This window comes from Pan paniscus, chromosome 18 (assembly GCF_029289425.2).
Source record: "Pan paniscus chromosome 18, NHGRI_mPanPan1-v2.0_pri, whole genome shotgun sequence".
Taxonomy (NCBI): Eukaryota; Metazoa; Chordata; class Mammalia; order Primates; family Hominidae; genus Pan; species Pan paniscus.
Window position 1 is genome coordinate 1,314,231 of NC_073267.2, and position 20,192 is coordinate 1,334,422.

The 20,192-nt window shown below is 63.7% G+C and overlaps 1 protein-coding gene and 1 pseudogene across 1 annotated transcript; one reads left to right on the plus strand and one right to left on the minus strand.

Annotated features, from left to right (window-relative positions):
• Positions 1-3,055: 3,055 nt before the first annotated feature.
• On the minus strand, positions 3,056-4,747 carry LOC129394248 (basic proline-rich protein-like; annotated as a pseudogene).
• On the plus strand, positions 3,100-19,813 carry SSTR5 (somatostatin receptor 5). The gene is made up of 2 exons (XM_055100034.2): positions 3,100-3,240; positions 17,192-19,813. Exon 2 carries the CDS (start codon positions 17,219-17,221, stop codon positions 18,311-18,313), a length of 1,095 nt encoding a protein of 364 aa, XP_054956009.1. The 5' UTR covers positions 3,100-3,240; positions 17,192-17,218; the 3' UTR covers positions 18,314-19,813.
• The last annotated feature ends 379 nt before the right edge of the window (positions 19,814-20,192 follow it).

Consider the following 20,192-nt stretch of genomic DNA (forward strand, 5'->3'; position numbering starts at 1 on the left):
GGGCTGCAGTTTCCCCACCGGCCCCTGCCACGGGGTAAATAGGTCTGGGGTGGTTCTTAGGCCGGGGAGCTGCCCCAGCTGCCTGCCGTCCTTGCTGTGGCTGACGGGGTCGTCCCGGCTGCAGCTCCGGCCCTGGCTCCTTGAGGCCTCGCACCCTTCCTGGCACCCACTGGCTGGGCTCTCGGGGCCTCTGGTCACCCCGTGGGTGCTGATTGAATCGGGACAAACGTTGTGTGCAGCTAAGGGGTGACTCAAGGCCGGCCAGGCCCAGAGCTGATCCCAGGCCAGGAACAGCAGCAGTGATGGTGTCAGCATCCACCGCGTCCCTCCCAGGGCCTGGCCGTGGGAGCCGAGGGGACGTGTCTGTGGCCTCTGTGGTCTGAGTCTGGAGGTCAGCACCCAGCGGTGTGGCACCTGGGCACCTCTGTCACCTGCCTGCAGCCAGTGTGTCCTCGTGGGGGGCAGCGAGGTGACCGGGTCTCTGTTGGGTGCCCCTGGAAGGCTCAGAGGCAAGGATCTTCAGGCAGAGAGTTTGGGGGTGGCCCCAGGAAACACCCATCATTGAGGGGGTGCTGTGAAGGGAAGGGGTGGGTGCCAATGGGCAGTAGTGAGCAGGTCACCGCTGTGGGCAGACCCCAGGAGGCAGCACCCCGGAGCTGTCCCCACCATAGGGAAGTGGCGAGGCTGTAGTGGCTGCACCCCGGGGCATGGACTCACCACACTCCCGGCCGTTCCCACCCCCAGGCCAGGCCTCCTGTGGTCAGAGACAGCCAGAGTCACAGGGGTTGCAGGAAGTGGCCGCAGGCATGGTCAGGGGCAGGTGGCATCTGCTTCGAGGGCCTGCACGTGGCTTCCCTGCCCCTGCCAGCCTCTGCCATGTGGGTCCCGGGAAATTGGCACCCAATTCCATGAGCAGCCCTGGGCTCCGGGGCCTCAGATCCCCCAACGCTGCCGTGTCCGTGGGAGGCGCTCCGGGGCCTCAGATCCCCCAACGCTGCCGTGTCCGTGGGAGGTGCTGTGGGGGCCTCGGATCCCCCAACGCTGCTGTGGCCGTGGGAGGTGCTGTGGGCAGGGCTGACCCCGGGGCCCAGCTGGTTCCTCCCCGCCTGATGCCAGAGAAGGGAAGTGCTGAGTGTTTGAGGGGGATCAGCAGGGGAAGGGGGTGCAGTCAGGCTCATGGGGTGACCAGGAGCAGAGACCCCATCCCACCAAAGTACACACACTGGCTGTGTCTGAGGGGAAAGGAGCCCAGGGAGGTAGACGGGGTGGGCAGGGGGTGCCCGTCGCTGGCCTGGACCCCTAGGGGGGCATCTTACTGTCTTTGGGGCTGGCAGGCTCCAGACCCCCTAAGCTCACGGTGCCAAACGTGACCCCCCATACCGGGCGGCAGCGGCTACAACTGTGAGGGGCAGGCAGTGGCTGCCTGGACGGGGACGTGCTTGTCCTTTGACGAGGAGTTTGCGCCTCATTCAAGTCCCCTACCTGCATCCCTGGCGGGGCATCTGTGGTCCAGCCTGGCAGGGACCCTGAGTTTGTGTCTGTGGGGGTGTGGCCTCTGGGGGAGGGCAAACCCCGGTGGGCACTGGTCACAGGTGAGCCGGCGTCGGGGCCACAGCCTTCACTCCCAGCTGCTGCAGGTCCCCGTTTCCGTACGTCACCCAGCGCCACGCTTCTCCACCCACGCAGAGCCACGCCCCACCTGTGCGTTCATGCTGACTTATTACCGACTCTTCTCGAGTGAGGAATTCTCTCCAAACGCCATTAGGCTTTCAGCTTCCAGATGAAATGAAATGGCTGATGAATCACTATATTTCAACATATTAGGAAAGATGGACCTATTTACATCCGATGAGCAAAATGCACTTTTTTATTGATTGAAAAGTTGATGAGGCAAACAAATCAGGGAAAATGGCTCCCTTTTCATTTCCCTCTGAGCAGCAAATTAAGCGACTTAAAAGAGCTTTGAATGAGTCAACAACAAAATGCCCCTAAATGTGGAAATGTGAAGTGCAAACATTTCAGCCTCACTCTCAGTGCCCGCCGAGGACACAGCCTGCCTCCTGCCCTGGGAAGCTGGGGGCTGTGGAGGACCCCGGCCACGTGGACATCCAGCCACATCCCAAAGTCTCCAAGGGGAGATGGGGTCCCCAGCAAGCCTGTCCAGATTAGCCAAGATGAGGGGCTTCAGGAGTCAACACAGATGGAGCTGCCAGGTGCGGTGGCTCAAGCTGCCATCCTAACACTTTGGGAGGCCAAGGCGAGAAGATCACTTGAACCCAAGAGTTCAAAGGCCAGCCTGGGCCACATAGGGAGATCTCCCCCATCTCTAAAAAGATTTTTAAAAATTAGCCAGGTCTAATGGCACCTGTAGTCCCAGCTACTCGGGAGGCTGAGGTGGGAGGATCGCTTGAGCCCAGGCGTTAGAGGCTCCAGTGAGCTATGATCACACCACTGCACTCCAGCGACAGGTGAGACCCCGTCTAAAAAATATCTCACAACAAGAGAGAGAGAGGGAGGGAGGAGGCTGCACGGGCTGAACTATTTCAGCGTCCTGGGGCTGCTGTAATGCAGGCTTACAACATCAGAAATTTATTCTCTCCCAGTTCTGGACGCCACAAGTCCAAAATCACGGTGTGGGCAGCACGCAGCACACTCCTTCCGGAGGCCCTGGGGAGGATCCCTCCCTCTTCCAGCTCTGGGGCTCCACGCCCCTGCTGCGGCCGACGCTCCAGTCCCTGCCTCTGTCCTCACAGGGCCTGCTTTGTGCATCTGTCTCTATTCTGCTCTGCTCTTCCAGGAGGAACACCAGTGATTGACTTGGGACTCAGCCTCAATCCAGGGTGACCTTGTTCCAAGATCCTTAATTACATCTGCAAAGCCCTACTACCAAGGAAGGTTGCATTCTGAGGTTCTGGGTGGGTATGAATTTTGGGGGCAGGACACTGTCCAGCCCAGTGCCAGGCGCCGCTGTGGGCCAGGCCCTTTGACTCTTGCAAGCCCACGATGGCTACAGAGCTCCAAGGAGGAGGCTTCCCGGAGGAGGCGGCCCAGCTCATCAGAGAACCAGCATGTCTTCCCCTTGGGTTCTGGGACCAGTACTTTTAACGATAAGTCCTTTTGGACCACGCTGATCCGGGCTGAGACCCTGTCGCCTGCCGCGCGCCTTGGGCGGAGGTTAGACGGGCCGCGCACCTCCAAGCTTTGACACGTCCTTCCTCCAAAGGGTGGAGGCCCCACAGGGTGAGTGCAGGTCGGGGATGGGCCGTGGGGTTGCCGGGAGGGGACCAGTGGGGGCTTGCAGTGTTCTCGGGAGGGCCCGGGGCTGGGGGCAACCGAGACCTGCTTCGGTGGGTGAGTGGAGAAGCAACTGGGGGGTTTCCTTCAGCGCTGGAGAGAAATGGGTGATGGAGCCTGGGAAAGGCGTGGGGGGCCCGAAGCGCGCACCACGGTGAGAAGGCTGCGCGTGGTCGGATTGCAGCTCCACCGCGTCTGCGAAAGGCTGAGCTGCTCCAGCCGGGGGAGGGTCGGAGGCTGCCGGGGGGGTTGGGGGATGAAGAGCCGGGGGCAGTTTAGGGCAGCGAATCCACCGCGAAGGCAGGAACGGCAGGCGGTGCGATTCCCACCAGGACCTCTGCCATCGGAACCGCGGGTTTCTGATGGGCCGGAGGCGCCTGAGAGATCTCCGCGGAACGGCGCGTGAACCTGCGGCCGCGGCGGCGGGTCCGGATGGAGATGGACGCGGGATGGGCTGTTTCCTGAGTTTGGTTCCCGTGGCGGGGTCGGTCCCTCGCCCCTGCATTTGGCAGACCTGATGCGGAGCCCGAGGGTGGCTGTTGGCCTGGGGCGGGGAAGGGGCTCTCTAGATCGGGGGTCCCACCTGCTGGGCTTGGGGAGCCCATTTGGCCTTGTCTGATTGGTCTGGAGTTGCAGGTGGGGCCACCTCAGAAAGCTGCTGTATCTGAGGGAGCCCGGGCCGCCCTGGGGGGACGCTGGGGTTTGACTTCTGGGGCTGGGGGCTGCACGGGTGGGTCGGGGTCTGTCTGGGTTGGGGTCCGCGGCCGCGTGGGGTCTGGGTCCGGGTCTGCCTGGCTTGGGGGTCCTCAGCCGCATGCAGTTTGGGTCGGGGTCTGCAGCTGCGTGGGGTCCGGCTCTCATGGCCCCTGTGCCTGGACTTCGCTCTCCAACCATTTCCTCTGCACGTTTCCCTGGAAAAGGACATGGGGTTCAGGGTGGTGGATGTGGACACCCCCTGAAACCCACCAGCCCTGGTCTGTGATGCCTGGATGGAGGGGCCACAGCCACGCCGGCTCCCAGCCTCTTCCCAGACACCCTAGCCCCTGGAGGCAGTGTCCCCCCGTGAGGCGTGTCATCCCTGAGCGCCCCACACGCCTGCTCCTGCTCCTGGGCATCCTCCTGGGTGTGGTGCGGCTCTGCGTCCCCACCCAAACCTCACATGGAAATGGAGTCTGCAGTGTGGCGGTGGGGCCTGGTGGGGAGTGACTGGGTAGCAGGGGCGGATTTCTCGTAAATGGCTTGGCCCCGTCCCTCCTGGTGCTGTCCTCGAGATTGTGAGTGGCCATTTAACTGTGTCCCGCACCTGCTCTGTCTTTCTCGTTCCCGCTCACGCCATGTGAGACACCTGCTCCCGCTTCGCCTTCCACCACGGTTGGAAGCTTCCTGGGGCCTCTCCAGAAGCAGAAACACCTGTGCTTTCCATATAGCCTACAAAGCCTGAGCCAATCAAACTCTTTTCTCTATAAATTACCCAGTCTCAGGTTTTTTTGTTTGTTTGTTTGTTTGTTTGTTTGTTTTGGTGGAGGCGGGGGTGGACAGCGTCTCTCTCTGTCGCCCAGGAGGGAGTGCAGTGGGGCGATCTCAGCTCAATGCACCCTCTGCTCCCGGGTTGAAGTGATTCTCCTGCCTCAGCCTCCTGAGTAGCTGGGATTACAGTTATGTGCCACCATGCCTGGCTAATTTTTATATTTTTAGTAGAGACGGGGGTTTCACCATGTTGGCCAGGTTGGTCTCGAACTCTTAACCTCATGATCCCCCTACCCCCAACCCCCCGCCTTGGCCTCCCACAGTGCTGGGATTACAGGCGTTAGCCACCACGCCCGGTCGTGGGTATTTTCTAGCAGTGCAAGGACAGACCACCGCACCTGGTGAACACTCCTGACGGCAGTAATGAGGCACACCTGGGGGTGCCCCTGTGGCAGAGGACAGACCACCGCACCTGGTGAACGCCCCTGACGGCAGTAATGAGGCACACCTGGGGGTGCCCCGTGGCAGACACACCTGAAGGTGGTTGGGGTTCCCAGCGAGGGAATCTGGGAGGAGCCAACTGGAGACCCAAGTCCTCTCTATGAGAAACATCTGAGCCCTGGCCCGTCCTGTGGAACCCGGGTCATGCTGGGGATTCAGACCTTCTGTTTTGGGTTCAACGGAGGCTGCAGGTGGAGGTTGTTGGGGGAGGGTGCTAAGTGAAAATGCTGTAGGAAGGGCGTGCTTCTTGCGGTGGTCGTGGTTGTGGTTTTGTGGTGGTCGTGGTTGTGGTTTTTGCAGTGGTTGTGTTTTTGTGGTGGTTGTGGTTTTTGTTGTGGTTGCGATTTTTGCGGTGGTTGTGACTGGGTTTTGCAGTGGTTGTGGTTTTTGAGATGGTTGTGGTTTTGCAGTGGTTGTGGGTTTTGCACTGGTTGTAGTTCTCCCACCCCACCTGCTGCCGCTGGACCCTCTCCCCTGTGTGTAGCCCCCGCTAGGACCCCATGTCTGGATCCTGGCTCTGGGTCTCTTCTCTGGCCTCGTGAGACTGGTGCCATCTCCACTGGAGCCAATAGGCGTTCGGCACAGCTACCCCCAGCTCCCTCTGTCTCTGGACGAGTTGGTGGCCGCTCCTATGCAGGAATGCCCACGGCCTTTGGCATCACACAGGGTCGGGATCCTGGCTGTGACCCCTCCCCCAGTGACTTCCTGCGGGACTGATGGCCAGAGAGGGGGCCTGTCGGCCCTGCAGTGCCCCTCCCACCATCAGCCACACTGAGTTCTGGGCAGGAGTCCCCTGGCCTTGGTCCCACCCACCCCAGGAGGATCCAGTGAGTCCGGTCTCCACCTGAGACACCGCAGAGGTCAAGCCCACCACTGTGAGGCTCAGTGGCTGCCAGGAGCCATGGCAACTCCGCAGGGATGGTCCTCGGTCCCCTCTCCAGGGACCCCACCCTAGCTGTGACCTGTCCCACGGCACCTGTACCGTGACACCCTCCTTGCTGTCCATGTGGCTATGAGGGCTGCCCTTTGCACGTCCATTCCCAAGCCCCAGCCCTAAAGCAGTGCTGGGCTCACCAGGCCCCTCTGTGGACGCCGCCGCTGTCTGTGCGGTGGGATGTTAATAGTCTCCGCGTCATGTGGCTGTTAATTTTGGAAGCTCGCCCCCTTCCTCCTCCCCCCGCTATGGTCCTGCCTTCACACCCCGCTGCCTGAGTCAGTGCCCACGGCTGCACCAGATGCTAGGTTTGGCCCCAGCTGAGGGGCTGGTGTCACGCACGCAGGCAGGGGGCCTGGTAATGGGGCTATACCATCTGCATGAACGGCCTTGCTACTTCCCCCTGCCCTGCCCAGCACAGGCTGAGTCCACAGCCCAGACAGCAGTGCCCTGAGAGCTGCCTGGCACACCCCGGGAAGAGGATGAATCTTGCCGTATGGGGAGGCTTTGGCCCCGAGAGCTGCCTGGCACACCCCAGGAAGAGGGTGAATCTCGCCATATGGGGAGGCTTTGGCCCCGAGAGCTGCCTGGCACACCCCAGGAAGAGGGTGAATCTCGCCATATGGGGAGGCTTTGGCCCCGAGAGCTGCCTGGCACATCCCGGAAAGAGGATGAATCTCACCATATGGGGAGGCTTTGGCCCCGAGAGCTGCCTGGCACACCCCGTGAAGAGGGTGAATCTTGCCATATGGGGAGGCTTTGGCCCCGAGAGCTGCCTGGCACATCCCGGGAAGAGGGTGAATCTTGCCGTATGGGGAGCCTTTGGCAGGAGTGGGGCTGCCTGGTGACCGCGTGAAGCATCTCCCGGGATGAACCAGGGCCCTGCCAAAGCTGAGGCTGGGCCGGGACTCCTGGGGCCTCATTGTCTGGGATGAGGCGGGTCCCAGCTGGGCTGCGGCAGGGGCCAGGAGGTACCTGCATCTGCCCTGATCTCCCTCCTCACACCTGCAGAGCCCCTCCACTCACTGAAAAGCAGGGTGTCCTGGGTGGGCCCCGGCCTCAGCATCCAGAGACTCAGCTCCAAACCAAGCCCTTTACCCTCTCTGAGCCTCAGTTTCCCCATCTTCAAATGAAGATGCCCAAGGAGAGCAGGCCCCGCCCCCCAGCTGGGCCTATCAGAGTGCACAGAGGTGCCCAGGCGAGCAGGCCCCGCCCCCCCCCCAGCTGGGCCTATCAGAGTGCACAGAGGTGCCTAGGCGAGCAGGCCCCGCCCCCCAGCTGGGCCTATCAGAGTGCGGCTGCAGGCCTGAGGCCTCACCTGGGTGGTACAACCCGCTGGCGGAGGAAAGAGCTGCCCTAGCCCAGGTGGGACTGGGGGGTCCCCATGATCCCCCAGGAGGGTGGGGGTCTTGTGTGGGAGTCTCTCACCAGCTCCAGACGCGGTTTCCAGGGCATATTCACTCAAATTCCTCATCCTCACCTTCCCCCAAGTGCAGGCCCGGCAGTGGCTTCTACGTGGGGCTGGGAGGGGGCAGGTCTTTGGTGCTCACGGGACGTCACTCCACACTGGGCACTGGTCCAGGTGCCAGGGGACAGAGCGGGCACCCCAGCGGGTTGTGTGGGTGAGGGCCTCAGCACTGCCCCCGCCTCCCATCCTGAAGGCTGGAGTAGCCTGGGAAGTTGCATTTTAATGAGTGCCCACTGAAGCTCGAGACCACGGCCAGGAGGGTCAGCCAGGGCCCCAGGGGCGGGACTCAGGCCCCTGCAGAAGGCCCCATCCTTGAAACCCTTTGAGGGTCTCCCTGTTTCTCTCTGGACCCCGGGCCACGCTCTGCCCTTGGCAGCTGCAGCCTGCATCTCACTCCAGACGCCTTGGTGGGAAGCCCCTGCTGCCGGGTCCCCAGGCTGGAATCCGCAGGATGTCAGGGCACCCTGTGCTCTTGGGGACGCTCTGCGTTAGCTCCCTGAGGATCTCAGACACCAGGACACCCTCCCAGCCCAGTCCCAGCGACACATGCCGGCAGCGCCTGCGCCAGTGTTTCTTCTCCTGTCGGGAGGCTGGTGACCCGCTGTGCTGCCCCAGTGGGGGGCTGATCTCTGACCTCCTGTCTGGCGGGCTGTGCTACACCAGCCAGGGCCGGGAGGTGCACGTGGACCCGTGTTTATTGGAATCCTGCTGTGATCAGACCCGGGGGCGACGTCGAGACCCACCAGGCCCCGTGGCCTCCTGTGAACATCTGCAGGCTGTTGGGGGCAGCGGTCGACGGAACAAGTGTGGGGTGGCCCGGGCTTCCCGGAGGAAGTGTTGCTTGAGCTGCCAGGGGAGTTACCTGCAGAAAGGGAGGTGGGGTGCACCAGGCAGGGGGGCAGCCAGGGCAAAGGCCTGATGCTCAGAGGGTGACAGTGGGCAGCGGGGCCCTTTGGAGGAGCGGAGGGAGAGCCCTGTTGGCTGCAGGGCAGAGTGCCCCACACTCCTCCTGGCCGCCACCCCCAGGGCCCAGCCCAGTCCGGGGACTAAGACGAGAGGCCTCTGGGGTGTTCCAGGTGAGCTGGAGTCAGCCTCTGTTGCTTTTGAATAATTACAGGGGAGTCAGCCCAGTGACCAAGCCTCTGCCTGGTGGGGGAGGGGCACGGGCTTTGTGTCGGGGAGATGCTGTCCTCAGCCTCAGGAGAGGGGGTGTCACGGGCCGTGGGACAGGTCACAGTTAGGGTGGGGTCCCTGGAGAGGGGTCTGAGGACCGTCCCTGCGGAGTCCATCCAGCCACCATTGGTTGCCATGGCTCCTGGCAGCCCCTAATCCTCACGGTGCTGGGTTTGACCTCTGCAGCGTCCCAGGCGGGCATGACCTCATATGATCCTCCTGGGGTGGGTGGGACTGAGGCCAGGGGACTCCTGCCCAGAACTCAGGGTGGCCAATGTGGGGAGGGGCAGTGTGGGGCCGACAGGTCCCCTCTCTGGCCATCAGGTCCCCAGGAGGGCCCAGGTGCTTGGAGGTGGGGGGTGTCCCAGCTTGATGTTGGGGATGTGAGTATATCCAGCGCCCGCCCACCCGCAGGGCTGAGCTCCCACTGGGCGCTGGGCCCTGACTCTCACACCGGACCCTGCACCCCTGGGGCACCCAGCGATTCCAGAACAGTGGGACCCCAGAGGCTTCTCAGGGAGCCCCAGAACATGACAGATGGGGGCCCAGGTGCGAGGCAGTGGGAGCTGGAGGAACACAGCCAGGGGCTGAGGCGAGAACCACGAGGATGGCGGGCAGAGGCTGAGGGGAGGGGCAGCAGATGGAGATGGGGGAGGAGTTAATGGTCACAAAGGGGTTCTCAGAGGATCTACCTTGGGAAGCCACTGCTGTGGGAGGGTGGGAGGGATACAGCCCAGGTACCTCCACAGAGGATGGAAAAGCTTATGGGGCGGATTCTGGGCAGGGGCCCTGGGACCAGCCTGCAGCCTTCCCTGAGGGCCTGGCCATGGCCGCAGGCTAGGCAGGAGGGGAGGGGACTTTGGGGCCGGCTGCCATGGTCCTTTAAGCACTCTTGCTCGATGATAAACATAATACGTGCTGCTTGTAGAACATGTGGAAACACGGAAACAGTTAAAGGAGAGAACATGGTCCCGGTACCCGGCCTTCAAGGGAGCTGCTGGCGCCTGTTCAACAGGAGCCGACCCCACCTGTGAACAGACGGCAGGCGGCTGCTCCCATGTCCCCTCAGAGAGGGGCCCTCCGAGTTCTGCTGTCACCTGGGGGCGCCTCACTTCAGCCAGTGGCGGGGCTCCCTGGGTCGGCACAGGGGCAGGGGAGGGGGCTGGGGGACCTCCTGGTGGGAAAATGTCCGGTGATCCCCAGCCTCCGCGCTCAGCGGGAGGAGGCATTCAATCCCGCTTCTTACAACCAGCGGCGCTCACGGCGGGCCCGGGGATCAGCATCCCGGGAGCTTCTCAGGAATGCAGATTCCCAGGCCCTCACTGCCTGGGGAGTCGGGGGCCCAGCTCGAGGCCCAGGAATCTGCTTTGAGGACCCAGGTGACTCTGCTGCCTGCCTGAGAACCCCACCTTAGGTGAGGGACTAAGGTGTACCCATGGATTCATTTCAGGGGAAATAAAAAGAACAACTTAGCAGGTAGTCTATGCTTAAATATGTGTAGGACCCACAAATAAGGCATGGATAAAACCCGAGTGGAGTGTCCTGGAAATCCCACGACCACGGACCCCCTCTCGCTGGGGCTGCCTGCCGCCCCCGCCAGCCTCCACACACCCACTTCTCTCCACAACCCCAGCCCACCCCTCAGAGACGTCTGCAGAGCCCCTGACCCTCTCCCCTTGAACAAGGACCCTCCACCCTCTTCAGACTCTCGACGAGGGACCCCCTGGACTCCTGCTGGCGGCAGGACCCCCACCCCCAGCTGGGGTCTACCACAGAGCGGACAGCAAGAAAATAGGGTGGGGGCGCAGGCGATGATGGGGTCACTGCCAGTGGGACCAGGGCTGTGGGCGAGTGCGCCAGGGTTCCCGGAGGCCAGACGTGGGACCCGGGAGTCGAGCAGGTGAAGCGGCCCTGCCCCGCCCCTACCAGACACTGGCCCCGCCCCCGCCCCGCCCCGCCCCCTCCCAGCCGGCGCCCGAGAGCCCGGAGCCAGTGCCGCGCGGACATCGGGCCTCCCCCGTTCAGAGGGCGCCGCCGCCCAGGTGAGTGCCGCCCGCCCCTGTCCCCCTCCCGCGCGGGCACCCCCTGCCCTCGGCTGTTATCCCCACTGGGGGTTTCACCCTGTGTGCGCAGCCCCGGCCCGGGGTCCCTCCGTGCGCCCCCAGCCCGCTGCACGCACTGTCCCCCACGCGCCCTCCGCACACCCGCGGGGCTCTCCTGCCGCCGGGGGGTCCCTCCCCTCCCGTTCCATCCACTCCCAGCAGCTCCATCCCTCCCATCTCCTGCCCCCACCCCACAACTCACCATCTGCAGGCACCCCGTGTGCCAGGGTCAGCCCAGAAGCCACAGGGGACCCAGATGGCCCCACTCTGCCCACCGCGCCGCTCCCGGCCTCTCCTCCCCACGACGGGGGCCACAGGGCGGCTGGCTCCTGGAGCTGGAGGAGGGTGGGTAGGGCTGGGGAGGGCTCGGAGCCTGGGGCTGGGGGCTGGAAGTGGCACTCAGGCCACAGGAAACCACTGGACCACGGAAGGAGGGTCCCAGGGTGCCCGTGGCACCCAGCAAGGGGAGGATCTGCAATTTGGGTACGGGGGGGGGAGGCAACTGGTGCCTGCGCCCAGCTGGGTCGGTGAGCTCCTGGAAGGCAGCAGGCAGAGGCCAGCACCCACGGGCCCTGTGACCTGGCACTCACAGATGGGTTCCCTGAAACCCAAGACTGGGGAGGCTGGGGTGCCACCCCGCCTGCTGCGAACAGAGCCCCCTCCTGTCCAAGGCACCGCGTGTACCTGGAATCCTCCTGGCGTCTTCGCCCTCCCCAGAATAGAGAACACGCCACTGGGGTGTGTGCCTTTGGCCCTCCTCCCCCACCCCAGACCCACCCACGTGCCCGACCCGCTGTCCCCAGCCTGCCAGCCTGCCTGGGGCCCCCTCAAGGGCGAGAGAGCGGAGTGCATGGTGACAGAAGTTGGGGATGGTTCCAGCGAGGCTGAGCCCTTTCTGAAGGGAGTGATTCTGGCCTATGTAGGTGGGGACTGCCAGAGCCTCCTGGGCAGAAACTGGTCGATAGCACCAAGGACAGGCGCCTGGCGTTGATTTCCAGAGCGAGACCCAGCGGGGCTGTCAGGAGGTGCCTGGTGTGGAGGGTGCCCCGAGAAGCGTTCGCGGAGCACGCGGGACCCCTGCTGCTGCTGCTCCAGGCTGGCCCACACCTGCCTCAGTTTCCCTCTCCTGGGGAGGGTATGTGCCCCTGGCCACAGGCTGCCGCAGGGACAGGTGGCGTGTATGTGGGGGACAGGCAGGGGTGCCATTGGCTGCACTCACAGAGCTGGACCCCAAGGGGGCAGTGGCCTGCCACCAGCCCACCCTTACGACAGAGGAAACAGGTCAGAACGCTTGTCCTGGGAGCACAGGCCTGGCTCCGGGGCCTTTGGAGGGGCTGGGGCCTGTAGTCTTAGCTAGGGTGTCCCCCCACGTTTGCCCCTGCCCAGCACACACTGGAGGAGCCCGGGTGGGTCTGCAGCCTCTCCAGGGTGCGGCGTGGGCCCCGGCCGTGTGAGCCGCTGCCTCCCTGAGCAGCAGGTTCCGCGGCCCCTCCAAGCTGCAGCCGCATCGCTGCCCCCCGTGAAGGAGCCGGCTCCCCGACCTCGTGCTGGGCTAGCCTGGAAGGGGTTGGCAGGGTGCAGGCTAGACCTCCACCCAGTCATGGAGGACTTGGTGCTGAGGCCCCGCCTCTGGTCCCAGGCCCCTGTGAAGACTGCCCCCTTCTCTGAGGAGCCCAGCGGCCTCCTGGATGCTGGGGAAATGCTGAGCTGCTTAGGGCAGCTTGTGGGAGCAATCATTGAGCACCCAGTGTATGCCAGCCCCGCTGTGGTCCCCGTCGTGGGGAGGTGAGGCCGGGAGCGGTGCAGTGGGCAGACTGGGGCCATCTGGGTCCCCTGTGGCTTCTGGGCTGACCCTGGCACACCGGGCACCTGCAGATGGTGAGTTGTGGGGTGGGGGCAGGAGATGGGAGGGATGGATGCTGCTGGGAGTGGATGCACACAGCACCCTGCACACAGAAGCTCACTCAGTTTCATCTGCTCAGCAACCCTACAGTTTGCAGGAGTTGCCTATCCCAGAAGCTGGGCTCAGAGAAGCCCGTGACTTACCCCAGACCACGCAGCCCGTGTGGGGAGTGGGCAGGGGCCGGGGTCGCTCCCAGTGCCATGTCAGGCTGAGCAGATCCCTTCGTGGCCGAGGGCTCGGGATCAGAAAGCTCCTACTGCTGGCTCCCCCCTCCAGTGAATCCCCCACCCACAAGGGACAGGGCCACCGGGACAATTCCCCATGAGTGTGTAATTTTATGATTCAGAGAATGACTGCTTCCAAATAATGGCTCTTGCAGAATTATGTTCCAAGAGTCAGGTACAGCAATAATGGTCTATTTGTGTCCTTTGCTGCTCTGAAGTCTAACTCCGGAGGTGGAGCACTGGGGGCCGCAGAGCCGGGGACCTGGCAGCCTGTGGAGCCCCTCGCTGGGCTCTGGGCATGGGAGTGGCCTTGGAGGAACCCTGAGGCTCCTCTGAAGCTAAGAATCTACAAAGACAGGGAGGCTGAGGCAGGAGGATCGCTTGAGCACAGGTCGAGGCTGCAGTGAGCTGTGATCACAGCACCACTGCAATCCAGCTCGGGCAACAGAGCAAGACCCCATCTCGAAAACAAAAAATCAAACAGGCATTTGGGAACCACATGTGCTGGGGACCCAGGGCCTGTGTTGGAGATGGACCGGAGCCCGACAGCCGCCCTCTCCCTGTCCCACCATCGGTGGCTCCTCTGTCCCCTCCACCTGGCCTCCTTGCTACCAATGGTATGGAGGAATGGGCCGAAAGTGCCTCCCCAGGGAGGGCTGCCGCTCAGAGGCCTCTGCACCTGGGCCGCCATCCCATCCACCTGGACTCCCACACAGCCCGCGGGCTGTCTCCAGACCACTGTCCTTCCGGAATGCATGCTCCACAGGCAGCCAGAGGGAGCCGCAAACATGGCGTGTTGGATTTCCGTGCTGGTCCCTGGGGAGCAGAGAGCCACAGGCCTCTTCCCCTCCCTCTCCCTCTCCCTCCCTCCCTCTCTCCCCCCACCCTGTCTTTCTCTCTCCCTCCCCACCTCCCCCTCCCTTTCCCTCCCCCCTCCCCTCCCCCTCCCTTTCCCTCGTCTCTCCTCCCTGCCTCCCCATCCCTCTCCCTCCTCTCTCTCTCCCCCTACCCTGTCTTTCTCTCTCCCTCCCCACCTCCCCCTCCCTCTCCCTCTCTCTCTCCCCACACCCTTTCTCTCTCCCTCCCCGCCTCCCCCTCCCTCTCCCCCATACCCTGTCTTTCTCTCTTGCTCCCTGCCTCCCCCTCCCTCTCCCCCCATACCCTGTCTTTCTCTCTCCCTCCCCGCCTCCCCCTCCCTCTCCCCCATACCCTGTCTTTCTCTCTCCCTCCCCGCCTCCCCCTCCCTCTCCCCCATACCCTGTCTTTCTCTCTCCCTCCCTGCCTCCCCCTCCCTCTCCCCCCACCCTTTCTCTCTCCCTCCCCACCTCCCCCTCCCTCTCCCTCCCCCCTCACCTCCCCCTCCCTTTCCCTCCCTCTCTCCCTCTCTCCTCCCCTCCCCCTCCCTCTCCCTCCCTCTCCCTCCCTCTCTCCTCCCCGCCTCCCCATCCCTCTCCCTCTCCCTTCTCTCTCTCTCCCCCTACCCTGTCTTTCTCTCTCCCTCCCCACCTCCCCCTCCCTCTCCCCCATACTCTATCTTTCTCTCTCCCTCCCTGCCACCCCCTCCCTCTCCCTCTCCCTCCCTCTCTCCCCACACCCTGTCTTTCTCTCTCCCTCCCCACCTCCCCTCTTCTCCCACCCCGGGTCTGCGTGGAGGCCACTGCTCCGTCCCTGCTGAGGATTCTGCTGCACTCTGGCTCCTGCCTGTGGGAATCCGTCCTGTCTCTCTGGCTGGTGTCTCTCTGGCTGGCGTCCCTGCCCAGATGCCGCAGCTTGATGGGGATGCTCTTTCATTCCTTTATGCTGCTTGGGACAGGTGCGCTCCTAGACGGGATCCTGTCACCAGTTCTGGGGGAGCCCAGCCATGCTCTCCCCCTGCCCACCCCACAGAGCCCTCTCTGGACCTTGTGCCAGCACCCTGCTCCAGTGACTCTTTCAACCCTCTTCCCATTCACCAATTCTCTCTTCAGTGCTGTCCACACTGGAGTTGGTTCTGACCACTTTTGTAGTGTTTTTTTTCCACTTAAATGATTGTATTTTTTACATCCAGGATTTGTAATTTTTAAAAATAGATGCCTGTTCATTTTACTCCTTAGACAGAAGCCAAATGTATTTCCTAACATTTTATCCATGCTGTCTCTGTGGATCCTGCACATATTTAAACATAGCCTAAGCGTACCTGTTTGCTCGTTATTTTTATCTCCCTGAGATGGATCCACGGGTCCACTGGCCCTGTTGATTTTCTGAGTCGTATTTCTTAGTGTGTTTGGGCCACGCGAGCTTGGGGACGTTGATTTCTAGGTTTGTTGGGGACAGAGGGCTTTCTCTTTGTGCTGTCAGCCTTGTGTTCTGGGCTCCCCCGTCCCCAGCTCTCCTTTCCTTGTCTACCAGATTTCAGTGGCCTTGGCCCAGCCCCACAGCCCCCAGCCAGGACTGTGGCCTTTCCTGGCAGCTGCTGGGGTGGTCCTGTGCTCTGAGGTGCCTCCGGGGTCAGGGCCGGTCAGCTGAGCAGCCCCAGGGCTCCAGATGGCACATGCTGAGGTCACCACAGGCGGCTCCACCCCTGCTCAGGCCGAGGTCCCCCAGGGAGGGGCTTGTCCCTGGTCTGGATCCTAGGGGGCACTTTGATTCTCTGCTGGCCACCCCCAGAGTCACACAGCTCCAGGGTCAACCCAAACATCCGGACTTCCTCCGCCCCACTCGTCAGGGGAGGCATTGATCTTCTTTTTGAGATAGGGTCTTGCTCAGTCACCCAGGCTGGCATGCAGTGGTGCAATCACAGCTCACTGCAGCCTCAACCTCCTGGGCTCAAATGATCCTCCTGACTGAGCCTCCTCAGTGGCTGGGACTACAGGCGCCCGCCACCACACTTGGCTAATTTTTGTATTTTTTGTAGAGACGGGGTCTCACCATGTTGCCCAGGCTGGTCTTGAACTCCTGTCCTCAGGTGATCCACCCGCCTCGGCCTCCCACAGTGCTGGGATGACGGGCTTGAGCCACTGCACCCAGCCAGAGTATCATTTTTATGAATGATTTCAAACACGCAGAAAAATACAAAAACAATATACGAGGTACACACGTGCCCATGGCCTTGAACCCACAGACGTCACCATTCCCAGCCCACCCTTCTCCATGGACACCCCTCCCTCCCCTCCCCCAAGTCTCCCCTGTTCTCTCTCTGGGCCACAGTGGGGGGTTCCAGGGCCTGGGAGGGGGCTCAAAGCTCCGATGGGACTGGGCAGTGTCAGGTGGCTGCAGCCCCCACACGCTATGCCTCTGACCTGCCCACACCCCCCACCGCGGCTTCTCCTCCAGGCTGCAGGGTGTGCAGCCCCCACCCGCAGTCCCCCCTCCTTCGCCCTGTGTGACTCCTGGGGCTCCGTGTGACCACTCTGTGTGGTTTGTGTGTTTGCTTCTCTGCAGCCGCCCCGTGGGGTGGGTGGTGTCTCTCTGGCCCTGTGCTGTGCCCCCGCCTGGGTTTACAGATGTCTGTCATTGCTGTGGGGGTGACGGTCCCTGCGCTGGCCTGGAGAGAGGTTCGGGGCCGACGGGCAGCAGGCACCCCGGTGAAAGTCCCTCGAGGCTGCGGTGGCGACACCACGTCCAGCCACTTCTCTGGTCGTCCTAGCCAGGTGCCATTCATCCCAGGCGGACAGGGGGCCGACCACCGGCCCCATCTCTCTCCACTGCCACCTCTCCCTGTGTGTCCCGGGAGGGGCCGCCCACTGGGCCTCAGCCCCTTACCTGGTAGACGAGGGCAGCAGCACTGCAGTGCAGGCTCTGAGGGGCTTCAGGGAGACGCAGGTGCTGGCCTCAGACTCCAGGATGCTGCGGCCAGGCCAGGCGCCATCTGGGTGCAGGGGCGGCCACAGGGCAGCTGTCGCCATATCGACAGCAGCCGTCCGTCTGGGCTCCCGGGGCCACCTGCCCGCCGCTCCTTCCTCTCCTGGCTTATTTTCCAAACAATTTGCTTAATGTGATTCCCGGCCAAGCTAAACATGACTAATCGTGTTTACCCGGTGATCCCGCGCCTCCTGGCAGGCGGGGCTGGGGCCCAGGAGGAAGGAATGCCTGCATGTGCCGGTTCAGGGACTCACCACCCTGGCGTCCTCCCTTCTTCTCTTGCAGAGCCCAACGCACCCCGGGGCTGCCGCCATGGAGCCCCTGTTCCCAGCCTCCACGCCCAGCTGGAACGCCTCCTCCCCGGGGGCTGCCTCTGGAGGCGGTGACAACAGGACGCTGGTGGGGCCGGCGCCCTCGGCGGGGGCCCGGGCGGTGCTGGTGCCCGTGCTGTACCTGCTGGTGTGTGCGGCCGGGCTGGGCGGGAACACGCTGGTCATCTACGTGGTGCTGCGCTTCGCCAAGATGAAGACCGTCACCAACATCTACATTCTCAACCTGGCAGTGGCCGACGTCCTGTACATGCTGGGGCTGCCTTTCCTGGCCACGCAGAACGCCGCGTCCTTCTGGCCCTTCGGCCCCGTCCTGTGCCGCCTGGTCATGACGCTGGACGGCGTCAACCAGTTCACCAGTGTCTTCTGCCTGACAGTCATGAGCGTGGACCGCTACCTGGCGGTGGTGCACCCGCTGAGCTCCGCCCGCTGGCGCCGCCCGCGTGTGGCCAAGCTGGCGAGCGCCGCAGCCTGGGTCCTGTCTCTGTGCATGTCGCTGCCGCTCCTGGTGTTCGCGGACGTGCAGGAGGGCGGTACCTGCAACGCCAGCTGGCCGGAGCCCGTGGGGCTGTGGGGCGCCGTCTTCATCATCTACACGGCCGTGCTGGGCTTCTTCGCACCGCTGCTGGTCATCTGCCTGTGCTACCTGCTCATCGTGGTGAAGGTGAGGGCGGCGGGCGTGCGCGTGGGCTGCGTGCGGCGGCGCTCGGAGCGGAAGGTGACACGCATGGTGTTGGTGGTGGTGCTGGTGTTTGCGGGATGTTGGCTGCCCTTCTTCACCGTCAACATCGTCAACCTGGCCGTGGCGCTGCCCCAGGAGCCCGCCTCCGCCGGCCTCTACTTCTTCGTGGTCATCCTCTCCTACGCCAACAGCTGCGCCAACCCCGTCCTCTACGGCTTCCTCTCTGACAACTTCCGCCAGAGCTTCCAGAAGGTTCTGTGCCTCCGCAAGGGCTCTGGTGCCAAGGACGCTGATGCCACGGAGCCGCGACCAGACAGGAGCCGGCAGCAGCAGGAGGCCACGCCGCCCGCGCACCGCGCCGAAGCCAACGGGCTTATGCAGACCAGCAAGCTGTGAGACTGCAGGCGGGGGGTGGGCGGCCCCGTGTCACCCTCAGGAGCGGAGGTTGCACTGCGGTGACCCCCACCCATGACCTGCCAGTCAGGATGCTCCCCGGCGGTGGTGTGAGGACAGAGCTGGCTGAAGCCAGGCTGGGGTGGACACAGGGCAGTAGGTTCCCCACTGTGACCGACCGCCCCTTCTAGCCGTCTGCCACACGGCGGGGGATCCCGGGAGGTAGGGGAGGTGGCCAGACCGGTGGGGGGCTCCGCCGTGCCGTGCAAGTGCTCAGGGCCGCCTCACCCTCCATCCGGCCCCAGCCCATGCCGGCCTTCCCTCTGGGGAGCGACTTTTCCAGAAGGCCGGCCAGGCAAGAGGGTCTTCCTGACTGCGGAGCTGACCTGCCCGGCCCACCAGCTGCATGTCAGCTCCGAGCCACCGGGTCCCCGTCCAAGGCTGCTCCGCTAAGTTACAGACACCCGAAAGCACTTGACTCAGGTCCCCGGAGTCCCTGGCCAGGGCCTCAGCCCCTCGCTTGCCCTGCACTGTGTGGACTCTGGGGATGCAGGTGTAAGGGGAGTGTGGCTGGGCAGCCCCTGGTCAGCCAGGGTCACGCCTGTCCTGGGGGCCCCACCCTGCTGTCCGACACCCCCCATGGGAGGCTGCGGGCGACAGTTGCTGTCTCAGAGAGGGGAGTGTGGGGGCTTGGGCGCTGGCCTAGCCAGGGGTGAGGTGGGGAGGCGGCTGGTGCAGAGGAGAGCCGGGGTCTGAGGTTGGGGTGGAGGCTGCAGCCCTCCAGGCTGCTGGGGGTGCAGATGGCTGTGCCGTGCTGAGATTGGCTCTGTCGGGAGGGGTCCAGTGTGGGGTGCCTGAGGGCACTAGGGAGAGGTGCTCCTGCTGCAGGAGGACCTGAGGGTCGGGGCTTGGAGAGGACAGGGAACCTGCAGCCGTCTCTTCTGCTTTGGGGCAGGGGCTCTGGCCCGGGACAGGGAACGGGGACAGGAGCAGAGGACGGTCATCCAGGCGCAGCGGGGAGCTGCTCCCCAGGCCACAGCAGACAGCACTGCTGAGAGGCGGCGGCCGCGCGGGTGACGCAAATGGCAGGCCCTGGGAATTCCGCCGCCCCCCACCTAGAATTGTCCCACCTCCCCCACCCCAAACACCAGCTTTTCTTGGCACCCCAGGCCCAGAACGTGGGCCCAGAGAGCCTTGCTGGGGTCTCTGGGGCACCTTGGCCTTGCTCTGAGGCTGGAAGGAGAAGGACCAGGGTGTGGCATCACTCGGCCCCAGGGACCCCTCTGCCCTGCCCAGCACTGGCCCCGACCCGTGCTCCCGCCGTCTGCCCAGAGCAGGACCTCAACCTCCCGGAGGGCACAGGGAGCGGCTGAGTGGGCACAGATCCTGGCAGGAGAAAGGCCCAGGCTGAGGCCAGGCCTGGGACACATCCGAGCAGTGAGGACACGCGTGTTTGACAACTGCTCCCCTGAATAAATGCGAGGATAAATGTTTGATTCTTTCCCCGAGCAAATATTGTCCCTGGAGCCGAGTGCAGCCAGCGCAGAGTGAGCGGAGCCTGGGCTCCCCCAAGGCCCGACACAGGGCCCGCCCCCGGCCCCAGCCCCGCTGAGCCAGACAAGGCCGGGACGGAGGCGGCCAAACGCCCAGCAGGAAGCGGGAGGCGTGGAATTCGTGAACAGGGTGAAAAATGATGGAAGCTGCCTGGGGTCTTAGGCTGGAGCTGCCCCTCACGGCTTCTTGACAGCTCTGGGTGGGGCAGGGTGGGCTTCTGCAGGGGGTCCACAAATCTCTGCCTCTTGAGTCACCAAAGAGGGGTGCATCCAGGGTGCACTGGGGGAAACCGAGGCCCGTTCACACCGCAGCACCCCCCTCGACCTGC

Bases quoted from the DNA above. Each gene is read 5' to 3' on its own strand.
- SSTR5 (XM_055100034.2), top strand. From the start codon at position 17,219: ATGGAGCCCCTGTTCCCAGCCTCCACGCCCAGCTGGAACGCCTCCTCC.